This window comes from Molossus molossus, unplaced genomic scaffold (genome assembly GCF_014108415.1).
Source record: "Molossus molossus isolate mMolMol1 unplaced genomic scaffold, mMolMol1.p scaffold_m16_p_1, whole genome shotgun sequence".
Taxonomy (NCBI): Eukaryota; Metazoa; Chordata; class Mammalia; order Chiroptera; family Molossidae; genus Molossus; species Molossus molossus.
The window spans coordinates 229,344,885-229,365,489 of NW_023425344.1; the positions used below are offsets into that span (position 1 = coordinate 229,344,885).

The following is a 20,605-nucleotide window of genomic DNA, read 5'->3' on the forward strand; positions in this document are numbered from 1 at the left end:
GTGGCAAGAAATATTCATAGTGATGAAAAGCAAGAACCTACAACCAAGATTACTCTATCCTGCAAAGCTGTCATTTAGAATTGGTGGCCATATAAAGAGTTTCCCAGACAAGAAAAAACTAAAGGAGCTCATCACCACCAAACCAGTATTACATGAAATGTTGAAGGGTCTTTGTGAAGAACAAGAAGATAAAAAATATGAGCCCACAAAATGGCAATAAATACATATCTATCAATAATGAATCTACAAACAAAATGAACAAGCAGAACAGAAACAGACTCATAGATACAGAGAACATTTTGTTGGTTGCCAGATGGGAGGGGGGTTGGGGAATGGGTGAAAAAGGTGAAAGGATTAAGAAGTACAAATTCATAAATCAACAAAAAGATTCCCCCTTGTCATCTACTAAAGCTGAAAAATTTTCAAGTCAGAGAATATACAGTGCAGTGAGCACAGGGAGAAATAAGAACACTCAGAAACTGCCAGGTAAAGGCACTTTGAAGAGCAATTTGACAGTATTTTGTAAAATTGAAGCTGTATATATTTTAGTCTACATGTCTCAGAGAAGCTCTCTCTCTCTCTCTCTCTCTCTCTCTCACACACACACACACACACAGAAAGAGAGGGAGAGAGAGAGAAAGAGAGAGAGAGAGAGAGAGAGAGAGAGAGAAATGTCTAAGGAGGTTCATTACAAACTTGTTATAAAAGAAAAAAAATAGAAAGCTCCTAAATGTCCATCCCTGGTGAAATGAGTAGACAAGGGAGGAAACTCTTAGTGGTGGGGATGTTGGGGTATTTAGGTGGGTGGTGAGAGAAGGCCCCACAGGGAAGGCGGGTCTGTTTTGAGGCCTGACTGTGATTGCAGAAACAGCTATGCTAGGTTGGAAGCTCAGCATTCCAGACAGAAAGAATCGAGTTTGGCATGTTTGAGGAACGTGGGGGGCAGGGGACAGTGTGACTGGAGAGTGGCCAGGGGAGGAGAATAGAAGGAGAAGAGGTCATCAAAGTGGCCTGCAGACACTCATGTCACTCTTTGGGGACTTGGACATGTACGAAGTCTGGATTTTATTCTACATGTGATGAGAAGTCGTTGTAGGATGCGAATGTGGGGAGTGACCCAGTTTGATTTATAGTTTTAGACCTTCTATATGAAGAATGCAATCTAGGAGAACAAGACTGGAAGGAGGAAGGCCAATCAGGAGGCCCATGTGGTGTCTGGGCAGGACAGGATAACAGCTTGGGCTAAGGGAGCAGGTGGTATAAACAGAGTGGATGGATTCAGAGTCTATGTTGGAAGTAAAGCCAAAAGGGCTTGTTGACGCGAAGAATGAGGGAAAGAGAAAGAGAAAGACTCATGGTTATTTTGTTTCAGATACGGGTCAGATGGCGGTGTCACTTTCTTAGATGGGGAAAACGCAGGGAGTCACAGGTGTGGAGGGGCAGGAGTTAGGAGCCAGGATTCCCATCTGGGCCATGTGATGTTTGCGATGCTCGTCCAACACAAACGTGGAGATGTCAGGCAGGCAGTTTGCCATGTGGGTTTAGAGCTTGGTCAGGACCGGACAAATGCATGTGGGAGCCAAAGGCATGCAGGTGTATTTGAAACCATGGGGCGAGGTGCGATGGTCCAGGTGAGGAGTGGAGATAGAGTTGAGTAGGTGGCCATTACTGACTTCCCGGGTCACCCCAACATTTTTAGGTGCTGCCCAGCGGCAGGAAGAGCTGAGGAGTGACCAGTGGAATAAGAGGGGAAGTGAGGTATTGAGGAGCCACACAACCCTGGCCGGTTTGGCTCAGCGGTTAGAGCGTCGGCCTGCGGTCCGGAGAGACCCGGGTTCGGTTCCCGCTAAGGGCACGTACTTCGGTTGCAGTTTGTCCCCGACCCTGGTTGGTCGTGCGGTGGCAGCCACTCGATGTGAAAGGGACACATCGATGTTTCTCTCTCTATATCTCTTCCTCTCTCTCCCTCCCACTCTATCTGTACAAAAAATGGAAAAATGTCCTCGGGTGAGGATAAAAAAAAAGGGGGGGGCACACAGTATTTCAAGAAGGGGATAGCGATCAGCTGGGTCAAGTGCTGTTTGGAAGTCAAAGCAGAGGAGGACAGAAAAGTGACCACAGGACTTGGTAACGTGGAGGTCACGGGCGCCCCTGACAAGCGCCGGGGCGAAGTGGGTGCGTGTGGATCCCGAGTGCGGAGGTGTGCGTGGGGTGAGTTGAAAATGGGAGGCAGAGAAGTGGCAAGGGCAACTCCAGAAGCTCGGGGGACCAGGCTGGAACAGAAAGATGGGGTGACAGGGAGGACAGAAAGGTGTTTGAGGGCGTCAAATGCTCAGAGGGGAAAAGAAGAAGAGACTGGTGGTGCAGAAGAAGGAGATACGTACAGGAGCAATGTCCTTGAAGAGGCAGGGGCACCGGAACAAAAGCAGAGGGGTCGCCTCGGAGAGCGGCGCGACCGGCCAGTCCCTAGAAGGGAGGAGCCGCCAGGGGGCGCAGGTGCGGGCCGGCGGAGGTGGAGGGAGGAGCTCTCCAGGCCCACCGCCGCCCGAAGTGGAGGCGAGGTCCCAGCTGAGAGCGGCCCAGGCCGCCAGGTTAGAGGACAGGGAGAAAGTATGAACTAGGATTTAGGAGGGAGGAACCAGGTGTAAAAGACTTGTCGGGCAGTCCCAGTCTCCGTCTGAAAACTTATTTTCAAACATTTGGAAACTTTTGATTTTTAAAACATAAAGTGAGACAACATTCTCTCTTAAGCGGTCCTCCTCATTCTGTGTCTGCAGCTTTTAAAGTCATTATCATCGAAGCTACCAAGTATTAAGTGATTGCCGTGTGACAGGCAGGGTGCTGGGCTTTTTACACCATCCTCACAGCTCTCGCACAGGTTGATTCTCCATTTACATAGAAAACAGAAGCCAGGGAAGGAGAAGGAACCTGCCCAAGGGCCCCCAGCGAGCGAGCGGGGAGAACGGGGTTAAAGCGTAAGTTTTGTGGCCATTTGAGAGATGCAGGTGTGCAGGTGTAACTGCGTGAAGGAATTGACAGGGGGAAAGAAGGGTAAGAAGAGAATGAGAGAGAGGAATGGAGAAAGTTTGTTCTCAAACTAATATAAGGGGTTGTGCACTTGACGGAAAATACATCCTGGTGGTTGGCACAAGAGAGAGACATGATCAGTACACAGTACACAGTACCCTGCCCACTTAAAAACAAAATTTCTTAAAATAGAGTAAGGCGTTTTCCGGAGCCTGCGGCCTGAAGGCAGTTCCTTCCACGCGGCAGTGTGTTAGCCTTGACTTCAACGGTGTCACCTTCCCCAAATAAAAATAACAATGATAATGTGTTTAAAGGGGATGTCTTCCCAACCCAATGTAACATGTAAATAATGGCATCTTTAAATTTAATATGTAAAATAGTGCAATTTCTATGCAAACCTGGCTTCTAGACAAGCCTGCTGCCTCGCTACTTCCAGTGGACTGTGTCCCTGAAGCTGAACAGTAGGGAAATTCTGGAGCCACCTGGGCTCCCGCAGGTGTCGGCATAAGCGACTTCACGACTTCACGACTAGAACGCACCACGCTCATCACAAACTCCCTGCGTAGATACCCCTCTGCCAGGCTATCTCCATCTACTCTAATGGTGGCATAATATTCCACCAGCTGGATATTTGTGACACACTTTACCCGTCCCCCATGAGCCACAGCCTTACTTTGATAAGTGATGCCACAGCAAACAGCTACAAGTATATAGTTCTTCTCATGCCCTGTCTCCCCAGCAGGAGTCTCCGAGGTGGTGCTGCAGTGTGATAGGGTGCACACATTTTAATAGGAAAATACCTGTGACCAGATGATATTTGCCAAATAGTACTAATTCGCTTGCCACCTGCAATGTATATACGAGTATGATCAATTTACTTCATCATTGTCAGCACTGGAGATCATCTTACAATTTTGTGTTTAAATGAGTAACTGGAAAAATGTTGCCTTGTGGTCTTACTTTTCATGAGCATTGAGTAATCCTTTGGCCCAGCGGCATGGATATCTGCCAACCCTGAGAGTGGGCTCTCTGGGATGCAGGGGATGCTAAGTCGACTCCCCCTCTCCTCTAGCCCTCAATGTAGGGCTCCTGTCACTGGACCTGAGCTGGAATCATCTCTGCTCACAGGCGGCCATGGCCTTGAGCAATGGCCTCAAAGTAAGGTGCTCCCTGGGAGTGGTGTTGAGTCCCAGGGAAGGGGTGCTGGGGAGGTCCCGCCCCATCATCTTGAACCCTTCTCATGGTCACCACTGATGCGGTTGTACTGAGCTCTCCACATTGCTGATCTCTTCCCACAATGCCTAGATGCACATTATTCTTCAGTATAAATTCTATCTAGGAAAATGCCCCCTGCTAGGGCCCAGGTGGCATCTTTGGGGGTACTTCAAGAGAGCAGTTTAATTATGGGGTAAGGAATGACCAAGACCCAAAAGGAATGAGTCTCAGGAATACTTGGGACACAGCCCAGCGGGGAGATCTGGAAAGATTTGGCAGAGATCTCTCCTGAGTTCCCAGCCAGCAGGAGGTAGAATGCAACCCTGACGCCGGGTCTCTTCTCCCCGCTCCCTGGAGGCTAACATCACCCTGAAAACACTGGATCTCTCCATGAATGGCTTTGGGAACGAGGGGGCTGCGGCCCTAGCAGAGGTCCTCAGACTCAACAGCTGCCTGGCCTCCCTAGACATCAGCAGCAATGACATCAGCACTGAAGGGGTCTCCAAAATCAGCAAAGGACTGGAGTTCAATGAGAGCCTCAAAGTTCTGAAGGTAGAGTCTTTACCTAGCTAGGAAGGGGCCGTTTTGTGTGTGCATCTCTCTGTGTGTGCCCCTGCATCCATGTGTGTGTGTCCATGGGTGTGCATGCATGTATGTATCCGTGCATCATGTGTGGGTATGTGTGTGTCTGTGTGTGTTGGGATGGGGGCAGCAAGGTAATGGGGCTGGATGTTGCTGAAGACAGTCACTGGAAAATCCACCTTGTGCTTCACGTGTGCACATACTCTTGGCCGTCCCTCTGCCGCAGACCCGATGTCACCCTCTGCTCTCACCTGGTGCATTGCCAGTGCTCATCTCCTAACTGGTCTTCCTTCCTCCCGTTTGGGTCTCCTGCAGGCTCTTGAGCATAAATCTGACTTCCATGTGCCACCCCCCACCACCATCTACTCTCCTCCAGCTTAGACGCCCCCCGCCCCCACCCCCGCCCCCGCCATGGCCTTCTGCTGCTGAAATCCAGTTCTCTGTGTGTTGCTCCAACCTCAGTTCACCCCATGCTTTCCCTTGCTCCCACCCAAGGCCTTGGGGCCTCTTTCACCTCCTTGGTCCTGCCAGGGCCTTGCCCATGCCCCTCCTGGGCCTGCAGTGCTCTCTGCCTGGCTGATGTTCCCCACTTACTGCACTGCTTTCTGCCTCAGACTGCAGCGTGAGCAGCGCCTCCTCGGGGACCCTGTTCACCCCTCATGCAGAACTTGCCAGAGTTTCTCTTTACACCCTCATCTGAATGACCGTCTTCAACTAGTGTGGGAGCTTCATGAGAACAAAGACAGTGTCCGTGCTGCCCATTATTATAGCCCTTGTACTTCACACAGTGCTGGGCATACAGTAGGTGCCCGGTGAATACTTATTACATGAATGAATGAAGACATGTTTCATTTTAAAATAATTTGCTGATGGATGTGAATTTCTAACATAGAAGCTCTGGGAAGTGGGGAAACAGAAGACAGATGAGGATCCCCTCTAGGGCTCCCACCATGAGTCACGTCCTGTGTCGGGTGATGCGCCTCCTTACTCACAGCCCAACCCTCCAACGTGGCTCCATTAGCTCCGCTTGTCAGATGAGGGAACTGAGGCTGTGTGACTTGCTCGGGCCACGCAGCCAACAGGAGGCAGAGGCAAGTCAGGTCTCCCTGGCTTGTCCACTGCAACCCCGACTCCCGCAAGATGTGGGGGTGGCTCGGGGGGACCACAGAGGTGGGGGTTCTGGTGGAAGAAGAATGGCAGGAATCAGGGAACATGAGCTTCTATCCGCGGGACAACCACCTTAGGGCTGCTAAGGTGACCAGAGGAAGTCAGATTCTGACCAGTGGAGGCCGGGCCGGGCCGGTCAGCCATCTCGTGACCGGGAGAGCTGAGACCCCGGCTTGGCTAGCGTGGGACCAAGTGTACCTCAGAGAAGCGAGACCGGCCCAGCCTGCAAACGACTCGGCCTCGGTGGCCCTTGGAGCCAAGGAAAGTTCAGAGAACCTGAACTTGAAGACTAAAAAGTTGCCTCAACAAAATGGCAGCAAAAGTTGTTCCTGGTTAATCAAGATTTAGGGGAATTGAACATGTTTTATACCTCTTTTAAAATTTTTTCTACAATGACCAAGTATAATAAATATATTTCAAATTTTAAAAATGTTTTGAAAGTGAGAAAGAAGCCCTGGCCGGTTTGGCTCAGCGGTTGGAGCGTCGGCCTGCGGTCCGAAGAGACCCGGGTTCGGTTCCCGCTAAGGGCACGTACTTCGGTTGCAGTTTGTCCCCGGCCCTGGTTGGTCGTGCGGGTGGCAGCCACTCGATGTGTCCCTTTCACGTCGATGTTTCTCTCTCTCTCTCTCCCTCCCACTCTATCTGTACAAAAAATGGAAAAATGTCCTCGGGTGAGGATAAAAAAAAAAAAATGAAAGTGAGAAAGAAAAAAGCTTAAGTTATAACTCTCAGTAGGGTCACAGGTGGGAGACACGTTCGCTTTGCCACCCGAAGAATTACTGCTCTCCACATCCACCCAGCCCTCCTTCCTCTGGTCTTGGGAAAACAGTTCCCCGGGGAAGTGAGGCAAGCGAAGAACTCCAGAGCCCCATGAGGGCGGGGCTCACGTCCCTCTTTCTTCAGAGCCTGGGAAACCGCTGACACACAGTAGATGCTCAATAAAAACGTCAGCCTGCCTCATCATGGAACCTAGCTGAAAGCCTTCAACAGGATAACTAACATTCATCGGCTGCTTACGCTCTACCAGGCACTCTTTTGAATGCTTTGCTTGAACTGACTTGCTGATCCTCAGAGCAGCCCTAGACGAGAGGTACGCAGAGGTCAGGGAATTCACGCAAAGCCAGAGAGCGAGTAAGCAGAGTGCGGGGCTCCAGGCTCCAGCTGTCAGCGTCCACGCCACACTTCGGGGGCTCCCAGCACCGCTGGCATAGTCCCCGAGTACTTAGCCAAGCCACAGGCCCTGTGTGATGGGCCAGCTCTGTGGCCTCGTGCTCTCTGCCCTGCTCACAGGACGTTACCATTTCCTCAACACCTCTGCTGCTTGGCACTGCCTTACCGTGTCGTCTTTGCCGCATCTTATTTATTTATTTTTGTTAATCCTCACCTGAGGGTATTTTTCAATTGATTTTCAGATAGAGTGGAAGGGAGGGAGGAAGGGAGAGAAACATCGATGTGAGACAGACATCAATTGACTGCCTCCCGCACAACCCTGACTGGGGCTGGGGATTGAACTGCCACCCAGATATGTGCCCTTGATGGGGAATTGAACCCAAAACCCTGTGGTTTGCAGGCCGGTGCTCTAACCACTGAGTCACACCGGCCTGGGCTTTTGCTGCATCTTATTCTCTCCTCTGGTCCTATTTCACCCCCACTTCTCCATACCTCACTAATCCCCACTCATCCTGCAAGGCTTTGCTCAAGTGTCCCCTCCTCTGCACTGGATGTCCCCGTCCATGCTCCTGCAATACCAGTGTGTACCTCTGTCACTGTCATCGTCGCATTTCTGATGCCATTGACCTATGTGCCTGTGTCCACCTCTACGGCATAAGCTACCTGAGGGCAGAGACCTTCTCAAGTCTGCTGTGCATCCCTCAGCACTTACCCCAGCAACTGCACATGGAGGGCCCCCAGTAAATGCCTGTTGGATGGATGGATGGATGGATGGACGGGCAGTGGGATAGACAGGTGGGTGGATGGATTGGATGGATGAACAGTAAGATGGACAGGCAGAAGGATGATTGGACAAACAGATGGACAGGGAGACAGGTGCTTACAGAGAAGTCTGGGTGAAAGACAGAGATTGTGATTTGATGAAAAGAAATGGAAGCCATGCCCTGGCCAGTTTGGCTCAGCTGTTAGAGCGTCAGCCCGCAGACTAGAGAGTCCTGGGTTCGGTTCCCGCTAAGGGCACGTACTTCAGTTGCAGTTTGTCCCCGGCCCCAGTTGGGATCGTGTGGGTGGCAACAGGTCGATGTGTCCCTTTCACATCGATGTTTCTCTCTCTCTTCCTCCCTCTCTCCCTCCTGCTCTGTCTGAAGATAAATGCAAAAATGTTCTTGAGTGAGGATAAACAAAAAGAAATGGAGGCCGTGCGCTGAGCCAGCCCCTTCTGTCCCCCTCTCAACCTCCTCCTGTCTCCCCCTCTTCCCACAGCTTTTCCTGAACCCTATAAGCATAGACGGGGCTACTTTACTTATCTTGTCCATCAAGAAGAACCCCAAATCCAAGATGGAAAACCTTGACATTTCCGTAAGTAATCGAATGGTAGTTGCCTGCACCAGTTACCGCGGCCACGCTGTGTCGGCAGGTGCCAACAGCTGTGTCCCTCACAGGCCTCCCACACGTGCGCCATGGGAAGGCCGCCCCTTGGAGTGCAGCCCCGCCCCCCAGGGCTCCCTCCGACCGGAGGAGCCGGCAGTCGTCCCAGATCGGGGCCCCGGAGCGCCTGCGCGTGGGCCTGGGAGCAGAGATGGGGAAACACCAGGAAAAAGGCAGGGGGCGCCCGGCACAGACCGTGACGCCAGCTTCGCTGATGGATGGTCCTGAACCCCAGAACGTTCCCAGAATCACAGGGCTTTTAGGATCTGAGTAGGGAAACACGGGCCAACTTGTGTTTTCATTTCATAACTTCGCCTACTCTACTCAGAGCAGTATTTGAGGGGTAAAAAAAATCCCTGATGGACGTGGAAAGCCTGAGGAAGGGACTTCACTCTGCGGCCCTCTTGTCCGAACCCTAACAGTGACAGCTGATCATGACTAGGTCCTGTGCTTGTCTACCCTTTTGTGCATTGGCCCAGAGTGACTCCACACCGCCAGCTCCCGTGATCCTGCTCTGGGAGGCAGGTCCCAGGGCCGCTGTAACAAAGCGCCGGCTGGGTTAAACAGTGGGAACACATTGTCTCACTGTTCTGGGGGCCGGAAGTCCAAGATCAAGGTGTTGGCAGGGCTGGTTCCTTCTGAGCACTATGAGCGAGAATCTATTCTTGGCCTCTCCTCTAACATCTGGTGGTTGTTGGCAATGGTTGGCCTTCCTCAGCTGGTAGATGGTCACCCAGCCTCTGCCTTCTGGCTCACCTGTGTGCATGTCTCCCTCTGTAGCCAAACATCCCCTTTTCTTTCCTTCGTTGGTTTCAGAGAGAGAGGAAGGGAGAGAGAGAGAGATAGCAACATCAATGAGAGAGAACATTGACTGGCCGCCTTCTGCATGCCCCCCACTGGGGATCGGGCCCACAACCTGGGCATGTGCCCTGACCGGGAATCGAACTGGCAACCCCTCAGTGCATGAGTCGACACTCAACCACTGAGCCACACTGGCCAAACGTCCCTTTTTTATAAGGACATCAGTCATATGAGAGTAGGCCCACCTTAATGACCTCATTTTAACTCAAAGACCCTATTTCCAAATAAAGTCACATTCGCAGGTACTGAGGTTTAGCACTTCAACATCTTTTTTTTTTTTTCTTTATGAATTATTTATTTATTTTTTTGTTACAGATATTTTAACTTTTTACCCCATTGGCACCCCCCACCCCACCCCACCTCCGCCCCGTCCCCGGCTTAGTTGTCCATGTCCATTGGTCATGCATACATGCATATAAGTTCTGTGGTTTATCTCTTCCCACCCCCCCACCCCCTCACCCCCTCTTCTGAGGGATGTCAGTCTGTGCCCTACTTCCATGTTTCTGGGTCTACTGTATTCCTCAGACTGTTATGTTCATTATATTCCGTATATAAGTGAGATCATGTGGTATTTGTCTTTTTCTGCTTGGCTTCTTTCACTTAGGATAATACTTTCCAGGTCCCTCCATGTTGTCTCAAAGGATAAGAGATCTTTCTTTCTTACCGCTGCATAGTACTCCATTGTGTATATGTACCACAGCTTTTTTATCCATTCGTCTACTGGTGGACACTTGGGCTGTTTCCAGATCTTAGCTATTATAAATAGTGCTGCTATGAACATGGGGGTACATATATTCTTCCTGATTGGTGTTTCAGGCTTCTTAGGGTATATTCCCAGCAGTGGGATCACTGGGTCAAATGGAAGTTCAATTTTTAATTTTTTGAGGTAGCACCATATTGTTTTCCATAGCGGCTGCACCAGTCTGCATTCCCACCAGCAGTGTATTAGAGTCCCCTTTTCTCCACACCAGCGCCAACACTTGTTGTTTGATGATTTGTTGATGGCGGCCATTCTGACAGGTGTGAGGTGATACCTCATTGTTGTTTTAATTTGCATCTCTCTGATGCTTAGTGATGTTGAGCATTTCTTCATATGTCTCTTGGCCATTTGTATGTCCTGTTTAGAGAGGTGTCTATTCAGCTCCTCTGCCCATTTTTTAATTGGGTTCTTTGTCTTCCTTTTGTTGAGTTGTAGGAGCACTCTATATATATTGGAAATTAACCCCTTATCTGATACATCATTGGCAGTGATGTTCTCCCATACAGTGGGTTGCCTTTCCATTTTGATGATTGTTTCTTTTGCTGTGCAGAAGCTTTTTAGTTTAATGTAGTCCCATGTGTTCATTTTCTCCTTTATTTCTGTTGCCTTAGGTGATGTATCAGTGAAAATTCTGCTCTGTATGATGTCCGAAATTTTGTTGCCTACATTTTCTTCTAGAATTTTTATGGATTCACGGGTCACATTTAAGTCTTTTATCCATTTTGAGTTTATATTTGTGTATGGTGTAAGTTGATGGTCTAGTTTCATTTTTTTGCATGTAGCTGTCCAATTTTCCCAACACCATTTATTAAAGAGGCTGTCTTTACTCCACTGTATGCTCTTGCCACCTTTGTCAAATATTAATTGAGCATATTGCCTTGGGTCCATTTCTGGGTTTTCAGTTCTGTTCCACTGGTCTATATGCCTGTTCTTGTGCCAGTACCAGGCTGTTTTGGTTACAGTCGCTTTGTAGTATAACCTGATATCTGGTATTGTGATCCCACCTACTTTGTTCTTTCTTTTCAAGATTGCTGTGGCTATTCGGGGTCTTTTTTGGTTCCATATGAACTTTTGAAGTATTTGTTCTAGTTCTATGAAATATGTCGTTGGTATTTTGATGGGGATTGCATTGAATCTATAGATTGCTTTGGGTAGTATGGACATTTTAATGATGTTAATTCTTCCAATCCATGAACAGGGTATGTGCTTCCACTTTTTTATATCTTCCTCTATTTCTTTTTTCAGTGACCTGTAGTTTTCTGCAAATAGGTCCTTTACTTCTTTGGTTAAGTTTATTCCTAGGTATCGTAATTTTTTTGGCGCGATGGTAAATGGGATTGTTTTTTCAGTTTCTCTTTCTGTGAGTTCGTCATTGGTGTACAAGAATGCCGTCGATTTCTTGACGTTAATTTTGTATCCTGCTACTTTGCCAAATTCGTTTATTAAGTCTAGTAGATTTTTTGAAGGAGTCTTTAGGGTTTTCTATGTATAATATCATGTCGTCTGCAAATAATGACAGTTTCACTTCCTCCTTTCCAATTTGGATCCCTTTTATTTTTTTCTTCATGTCTGATTGCTGTGGCTAAGACTTCCAGTACAATGTTAAATAAGAGTGGCGAAAGTGGACATCCCTGTCTTGTTCCTGTTCTTAAGGGAAATGTTTTTAGTTTCTGTCCATTGAGTATGATGTTGGCTGTAGGTCTTTCATATATGGCCTTTATTATGTCGAGATATGATCCCTCTATTCCTACATTGCTGAGCGTTTTTATCAGAAATGGATGCTGGATTTTGTCAAATGCTTTTTCAGCATCTATTGATATGATCATGTGGTTTTTATTCTTCATTTTGTTTATGTGGTGTATCACGTTTATTGATTTGCGAATATTGTACCAGCCTTGCATCCCTGGAATGAATCCCACTTGGTCATGGTGAATAATTTTTTTGATGTATTGCTGGATCCGATTTGCTAATATTTTGTTCAGGATTTTGGTGTCTATGTTCATCAGGGATATTGGCCTGTAGTTTTCTTTCTTCGTAGTGTCTTTTTCTGGTTTTGGAATTAGAATTATGCTGGCCTCATAGAACGTGTTTGGAAGTCTTCCTTCTTCTTGAATTTTTTGAAATAGTTTGAGGAGAATGAGTGTTAGTTCTTTTTTGAATGTTCAGTAAAACTCCCCCGTGAAGCCATCTGGGCCTGGGCTTTTGTTTGCTGGGAGAGTCTTGATTACCTCTTCAATTTCCTTAGTTGTTATTGGTCTGTTCAAGTTTTCTATCTCTTCCGGGAATAGTTTTGGGAGACTGTGTGTTTCTAGAAATTTGTCCATTTCGCTTAGATTGTCGAATTTGTTGCCATATAGTTGTTCATAGTAGTTGTTAATGATCTTTTGTATTTCCATGGTGTCGGTTGTTACTTCTCCTCTTTCATTTCTGATTTTGTGTATTTGGGTTCTCTCTCTTTGTTTCTTGGTGAGTCTAGCTAAGGGTCCATCAATCTTGTTTATCTTTTCGAAAAACCAGCTCTTTGTTTCATTGATCCTTTGAATTGTTTTTTTGGTCTCTATGTCATTTATTTCTGCTCTGCTCTTTACTATTTCCTTCCTTCTACTTGCTCTGGGGTTTTCTTTTTGTTTGCTTTCTAATTCTTTAAGTTGTGAGGTTAGACAGTCAATTAGAAATTTTTCTTGTTTTTTGAGGTAGGCCCGTAGTGCTATGAACTTCCCTCTCAGAACTGCTTTCGCTGCATCCCATAGATTTTGTGTTGTGTGTTCATTTTCATTGGTTTCCAGGAAGTTTTTAATTTCTTCCTTGATCTCCTCGGTGACCCATTCATTGTTTAATATCATGCTATTTAGCCTCCATGTGTTGAAATGTCTTTGCATATTCTTGTTGCAATTGATTTCTAGTTTCATGCCATTGTGATCTGAGAAGATGCTTGATATGATTTCAATCTTCTTGAACTTGTAGAGATTTAGTTTGTGTCCTATCATGTGGTCTATCTTTGAGAATGTCCCATGTGCACTTGAGAAGAATGTGTATTCTGTAGTTTTGGGGTGTAATTCTCTGTAGATATCTATTAAATCCATTTGGTCTAGTGTTTCATTTAGAGTCTCTGTTTCCTTGCTAATTTTTTGCCTAGAGGATCTATCCAGTGCTGTCAACGGGGTGTTGAAGTCCCCTGCTATGATTGTATTGTTGTCGATTTCTCCTTGGAAGTCCTCCAGAAGATTTTTAATATATTTTGGTGCTCCTATATTGGGTGCATATATGTTTATCAAGGTTATATCTTCCTGTTGGATAGATCCTTTCAATATTATGTAGTGGCCATCTTTGTCTCTAGTTATGGTCTTCATTTTGAAATCTATTTTATCAGATATGAGAACTGCTACCCCAGCTTTTTTTTTTGCTTTCCATTTGCTTGGAAAATTTTTTCCATCCCTTCACTTTCAACCTATGTGAGTCTTTTGTTGAGAGGTGGGTCTCTTGTAAACAACATATAGATGAGTCATGCTTTCTTATCCAATCAGCTACTCTGTGTCTTTTTATGGGAGCATTCAATCCATTTACGTTTAAGGTGATTATTGATATGTACTTATTTATTGCCATTTTTGTTTAGTGTGGTTCTATTTTTCTTCCCATTTCTACTGCTAATTACAGCAGTTCTTTTAACATTTCTTGCAGTGCTGGTTTGGTGCTAATGTATTCCCTTAGCCTTTTTTGTCTGGGAAGCTCTTTATTTGATCTTCTATTTTGAATGATAGCCTTGCTGGGTAGAGTAGTCTTGGATTCAGATTCTTGTTTTTCATTACTTTGATTACTTCATGCCATTCTCTTCTGGCCTGTAGTGTTTCTTGTGAGAAGTCAGCTGAGAGCCTTATGGGGTTCCCTTTGTAGGTAACCTGTTGCTTATCTCTTGCTGCTTTTAGGATTCTCTTTGTCTTTAATTTGTGGCATTTTAATTACTCTGTGTCTTGGTGTGGGCCTGTTTGGGTTCTTCTTACTTGGGACTCTCTGTGCTTCTTGAACTTGAATGCCTTCTTCCTTCACCAAATTAGGGAAGTTTTCTCTCACTATTTTTTTGAATATATTCTCTATCCCTTGCTCATTTTCTTCTTCTTCGGGGACTCCTATGATGCGAATATTATTATGTTTCCAGTTGTCCCATAGTTCTCTTAAGCTGTCTTCCTGTTTTTTAATAGTTTTTTCCTTTTGTTTTTCTGATTGGTTGATTTTTTCTACCCTGTCTTCTAATTCACTGATCCAGTCCTCAGCTTCCTCTGCTCTGCTTTTTAAACCTTCCAATGTGTTTTTCATTTCTGATATATCATTTTTTATCTCTTCTTGTTGGTTTTTAATTTCCAATTGGCTTATTTTCAGTGTCTCTATGTCCTTACTCATGCTGTTCAGCTTCCTCAAGATCATGGCTCTGAATTCTAACTCTGTTAACATGCCTAATTGCTCCACATTGATCTCATCTTCGGTGGAGGTCTCTTGCTCTTTCATTTGGCTTCTGTTTCTGTGTTTCACCATTTTGGCTATCACGGTGGGCTTTGGAGCCTGTCAAGTTTTCCCTGTGGGTGTTGGTGTTCTGCTGTTTGTGGCTCCCTCTCCTGTGTTTAGATGAGTGAGGGAGGACCCACGTTGAACACCACTGTCAAGTGTTATAGTTGTACTTTCCTGGTTAAAGTTGCCAGCCCAGGAAACGTACTGTTATCCTCTAGCTTTTTGCCTGGAGGCTAGCAGTCTAGGTTACTTGATGAGTTTTGGGTTGTCAGTTGATTGAAAAGCTCCCTCAGGTGCTTAGCACAAGGGGATTTCCCGAGGGTGGGGCAGATGCTGGTAGTTAGTGAGCCTCAATTAGCACTTCAATGGCCCACAGGGTGGGGTTGGATCTCCGAGGGAGGGGCTGCTGCCTCTCCTCAGAGCCCTGGGAAGAAGCAATGTGGCCACCGTCCTGAGTGGCTGCACTCAGCCAAAGCTCCGAGCGCCCTCCAGACCCCCAGTGTCCCGACACAGCTCCAGTCCAGTCTGCCCTCCCTCCGCCGGAGCCCAAGGTGAGTGGCTGTGGCTGTTTCAGCCTCTGTCCCGGCTGCGCTGTGGAGCCGCCTGGGAGTGTAACCCGCGGGCGCCGCTCCCAGCTGAGGCCGCTGCCGAGCTGCCGACCGTGGGCTCCCAGCCCCGTCTCGCGCCTTCGCAAGCCTACCGGGATCGAGTCAGTGTCCCTCGTTGTATGGTCCTCCAAGCTGCTTTTCTGTTGGTTTTTCCCGTCGATTTGTCTGTGTTATAGTTGTAATTCCAGTTTGGTTCTGGGAGATGGTCTGTGTAGCTCCGTTCACTCCGCCGCCATTTTTTCCTCCTCAAGTGATCTTTTTTTTTTTTGGTGAGGACACAATTCAACCCATAACAAGAACTTTTCTTCATTTTCCCATTTTACATAAAATAAAACTAAAAACAGAGAGGTTAGGTCCCTTGCCTAGGACCACACAGCAAGTGAGAAGCACAGCAAGGAGTAAACCCAGGGCTTCTGCCTCCTACTCTTGAGTCCTAAAAAGGTACAGTGGTACTTTTTTTTTAATGCCACACAAATACAATGTTTAATGCCTTGCAATTATATTAGTGATGATATTTTAAATATTTAAACCCAAGCTCCTTGGATCTGAATAATAAGGACATTTTGACTCAAGTTTTGCCACAGATCATGAAATCTTAAAACACATCCCTATTTTCTTTTCACTGTGTTCCCTCTCCCCTTCCTCCCTGCCCAGACTTCTTGTGCTCATGGGTCTTTGTGTCGGAGGCCCTCTCTCTACCCTCACCCTACAGCTCTGACCTTGCAGCCCACAGTGCTGCCCTCGTCCCGCCCTGCCCTGCCTGAGTCTCAGCCGCAGGTCCAGACTGTGTGGATGTGTGGTGTTCCCTCCCACAGAGCTGGTTGGACGGCGGGGAGCCAGGCCCCGCCCTGGCGTGTCTGAGGGAATGTTAGAAATGGTGCTGTGTCGGCCCCAGGTGACCGGTAAACCCACGAGCTGGGATCACATTGCCACTTAACAAGCCTCCCAGAACCAATGGGCCTGAACTAGCCTTTTCCTTCCCTTCTGTCAACCATGCTGCCATAACGCTAAGTGGTGTTGGGATTCCTTCATTGTAGATGCTGCTAGAACTTTCTCTAGACGATCTACAAAGGGGAGAGGGTAAATCTGCAGCCCTGGAGCATGGGCTTCATGCTTTGGAAGGCAGGAGGTGCTCAGAACCACCCCTGAGGAATGAAGCAGGTTGATCACGCCCGTGGAGGCCAGGTTTGGTCAAACGCTGTTTCTCAGAACACATTCTGTCCTGCGGCCTGGAACCCCGCTCCCCGGGCACCTCCACCAGGGAGTTCCCGGTGCGTCTGGAGCCGTGCCCGGATGGGAAGGAGGGTCCTCTTCCAGGGCACCTGGTCTGAAGACCCACACTGGTGCGGAGATGGACCTGCCATGTTTCGGGGCCAGCCTCGCAGCCCCATCTCGTCGTCTCCTCTGTCACACGTGGCCCCTTACGCTTGCCGTCTGGGAGAGGAGCTGAGGTGATGGTGTGTGACAAATGGGACATCTGACAATCACCTGGGAGGCTTACACGCTAAGCCGCGAGCTCTAAACACCGTGAACCACCCCAGCCTGGAAGCAGCCCCGCAGAGCTCCCTGGAAAGACGGAGCACTCTGCCCGGCGTGGCTGGGACACTGGTCTGGGCGGCAGATGGCTCAGTGGCGGTGCTCTCCCCGTGACGAGCCCGTCTCCTTGCCCAGAACGTGATGGTGTCCGAGCAGTTCGTGAAAACGTTGGATGGGGTGTATGCCGTCCACCCCCAGCTGGACGTGGTCTACAAGTCAATACAAGGCCTCTCGGTCAAGAAGACCATCCTCCAGTGGACAAACCCCATGAAACTGATCCAGGTAAGCTTCTGCTTTCCTCTTGGACCCCTCAGGGACCCCCGGAGAAGGCTGTCCTTTGGCCCGTCAGCTACCCAGAGTCTCTCCTCCCCCAGAGTGTCTGCACAGTCCTCTGACAAGGACTGTCTCGGACATGGACTGTTCCCTGTGGATTCCGGATGCCTGGGCAGAAGGGAACAGGGGCTTAGTCAGGATGGTTTCTACTAGCCAGGCTCCTCTTGTAGTATTGAGGGGAAGTCACTGAAGTTTTCTGTGCCTCAATCTCTTCACCTGTGAAATGGGTATAAAAGTGCACATCCTAGCACGGCTGCCGTGAAGATTAAGTTCTGTGCTATTCAGGAAATGCTTAGAACGACGCCTGGCATGTACTAAGCACCCAATAAATGCAGGCTCTTTTCAATAGCTGGTTAGGAAACCAAGACACCCTGTGGTCAGGACAGCTATTTGGTGGCTTCAGTGAAAGGGACACTCAAGTCCTTTATAGCCAGTGGTTACCTGGCTTGAGCCTTAGACTGTCTCTGGCGATCACAGGAGGCAGGTGTAACAATGAAAACAAAAAATCAGAGCCTATTCGGGCTACGAGGGGATGTTAGGCCATGAGAGCTATTAGGAGATACGAGAACTCCTCTGGTCTGACGGCCTCAGAGCGGCAGCCAGCCCCGGGCCCGGGGTTTCCACCACGGCTGGCACCCCCCAGTTCTAAAAGGCAAAGAGGTATCAAGAATCTGTATAGGTCCGGTGACCTCGGATGGAACCAAGGGGAAAGCAGTTCTGCGAGGGAAGCAGGATGCTCCGGGGAACGGGGATGGAGTTATCTGCGCAGAGGGGGACCTGCCCCTTGTTTAGAGCAGCACAGGGAAGGATCTCCTGGCCGAAGCCAGGCCGCACACGCAATGTGCAGCGTTGTCCTTCTCAGGGGCCCACGATCCGGTTTGGAAAATAGGACAGATACAGTGACTGCTGATAAATAAGTGGCAAAGGTGCAAATATAATCAGAATCCAAATTAGAGGGCGTGTCGGATTGGACGAACAGAAAAAGATGCTTCCTGGCTGGGGTGGGCTAGGGCAGGGCCTTGAAGGATTCAGGTGAGAAAGATACCACAAAAGGACCCCAAAAGAATATTTTAACAATATTGAAAAGGTGTTCGCAAGGTATTGGTACAGTGCATTTCATAAAACTGTGTATAGTAGGAAAATGATAGGTGGATGGATGATAGACAGACAGACAAATAGATGAAAGAATATACATCAAGGTGTTACCTCTGGAGGGTGGGATTAGATCGATGGATTATTTTTCATTTTCTTCTTTCTACTAATCTAAAGTTACCTTACAATGTGACTGGGTAATATTTTTGAAACAAAGACAATAAAATATTATTTCTAAAATACTCTGACACCGTATGTCCCCACATAAGCATGTGTGTGAAATGATGAGAATGAATGAATTCCAAGAGTCAGTCCTGCCCGTCACACATGGGGCTGTGGTCTGGGCTTCCGGCCTCTGAGCCGACAGCCCACCCACCGTTCACGGTGCACCATCTACGCTAGTGTCAGCAGAGGCAGTTTCAAAACTAAACAATGTGCCCTGGCCGGTTTGGCTCAGCGGTTGGAGCGTTAGCCTGCGGTCCGGAGAGACCCGGGTTCGGTTCCCGCTAAGGGCATGTAACTTGGTTGCAGTTTGTCCCCGGCCCTGGTTGGGTCGTGCGGGTGGCAACCACTCGATGTGTCCCTTTCACATCGATGTTTCTCTCTCTATCTCTCCCTCCCACTCTATCTGAACAAAAAATGGAAAAATGTCCTCGGGTGAGGATTAAAAAAAATAAATAAAAAAAAAAAAAAAAACAAAACAAAACTAAACAATGCACGTAAATGCCATCACCGTCCTGTCCTTCAATGCTGCGCAGGACTCTTGATCTTAAGTAAGTCTCACATCTGGGAGACTCAAGGTCCGGGGTCCACCTTGTCACACTCCCCTCGGCCTGCTAGGTCCGGGGCTGGGCCACCCTGTGGTGGGGCTGGAGGAAGACTTGTTACAGATGTGATAAGGCCAAGCGTCTGCTCCTATGTCTCCTGCTTCTCGCAGAGCTATGCGGACCAGAAGGAAATCACCATCCTGGACTTCTTCAAGAGCTTGAGTGCTACTGGGGCGATGAAGATGTCTGCGGGCGAGTTCTGGAAAGCCATGACAAAGGTGTGCCGATCCCTAGTGCCATAGGCAGAGTGTGCATGTGCGTGTGTGAGTGTGTGCGTGTGTGCGCGCGCGCATATGCGTGTGTGAGTGTATGCGTGCATGTGTGTGTTTGAGTGTGTGCGTCCGTGTGTGAGTGTGTGCGTGTGTGTGAATGTGCGTGCATGTGTGTATGCATATGAGTGTGTGAGTGCGTGCATGCATGTGTGTGAGTGTGTGCGTGCGTGTGCGCGTGTGTGAGTGTGAGTGTATGTGAGTGTGTGCGTGCGTGTGCATATGTGTGTGAGTGTGTGCGTGCATGTATGTGTGCATGTGTGTGCATATGTGTGTGTGAGTGTGTGCGTGCATGTATGTGTGCGTGTGTGTGTTGTGAGTGTGTGAGTGTGTGTGTGCATGTGTGAGTGTGTGTGAGTGTGTGTGTGTGCGCGTGTGTGTAGTGAGGTGGCCAGGAGAGCAGGTAAGCCAAGAGCTCCATTAACCTCGTACATTCTATCCACAGCAAAACCAGGTCCCCCTAAACCGGTCGCAGCTCAGGGAGCTGACAAAGCGGCTGGAAGACAGCACCGGCATGGTGGACTTCAGGTCAGCACGGGCCCAGCGGCCCAGCCCATTCAGCTTCTGTCCCAGGCAGGCCCTCTGTTCTCTAGAAGGCGCCCTGGCCACGTTGGCCTGAGCTCCAGGGGCCACGACTGCGCTTTATTAGGCCTGATCTCCCTGCACAGCAGCTCCTTGCCCCACCCCGAAGCTGCCCCGCTGCCCACCCTGCTGTCTCCCACCGGCTCACTCCGCCAGCTTCAGCCTCAACCGCACACGCTGGCTGCGGCCACATTCCGGGACAAGTGCCCACAGTAGATAGGAGGGGCCACAAAGGAGCAAGTGGTTAGGCCCTGGCATGGTGTTGGGCCCTGGCATGGTGAAAGGGTGTGCACCAGGTACCACGATAGCCCAAAGAGGACGTGTCACTCAGGCAGGGGTGCCACAGAGACGTAGACGAGCGGGCAGAGGGACATCAAGCACCAAGAGCTGAAGTGTGAGCTGAGCATGGTGCCCTGGGGAACCGCAGGTCATTCAACTCTGCTGTCGCTTAGGGAGTGACGCAGGCTGTCACTTAGGCCGAGTCCTTGAAGAGATAGGAAAGGACTATGACAATAGTAATAACGATAACCAACACCCGCGAGTCCTTGCCACGTGCCAAGTTCTCTGCCAGTCACCAAACAGGAACAGGTGCCTGATTCTCATGGCACCCAGAGGCGGTGCTAGTGTCCTGAACTCCCTGCCCCCACC

General features: G+C 48.7%; 1 protein-coding gene across 1 annotated transcript in view; it reads left to right on the forward strand.

Moving 5' to 3' along the window:
- Nucleotides 1-20,173, forward strand: part of LRRC74A (leucine rich repeat containing 74A) — a 32,274-nt gene extending 12,101 nt beyond the window's left edge. Inside the window, exons 8-14 of the mRNA XM_036251283.1 lie at nucleotides 4,100-4,185; nucleotides 4,600-4,794; nucleotides 8,425-8,520; nucleotides 16,990-17,136; nucleotides 19,217-19,324; nucleotides 19,821-19,903; nucleotides 20,044-20,173. Coding sequence (XP_036107176.1) covers nucleotides 4,100-4,185; nucleotides 4,600-4,794; nucleotides 8,425-8,520; nucleotides 16,990-17,136; nucleotides 19,217-19,324; nucleotides 19,821-19,903; nucleotides 20,044-20,173 — 845 coding nt within the window. The remainder of the gene's footprint in view (nucleotides 1-4,099; nucleotides 4,186-4,599; nucleotides 4,795-8,424; nucleotides 8,521-16,989; nucleotides 17,137-19,216; nucleotides 19,325-19,820; nucleotides 19,904-20,043) is intronic.
- Nucleotides 20,174-20,605: the final 432 nt, after the last annotated feature.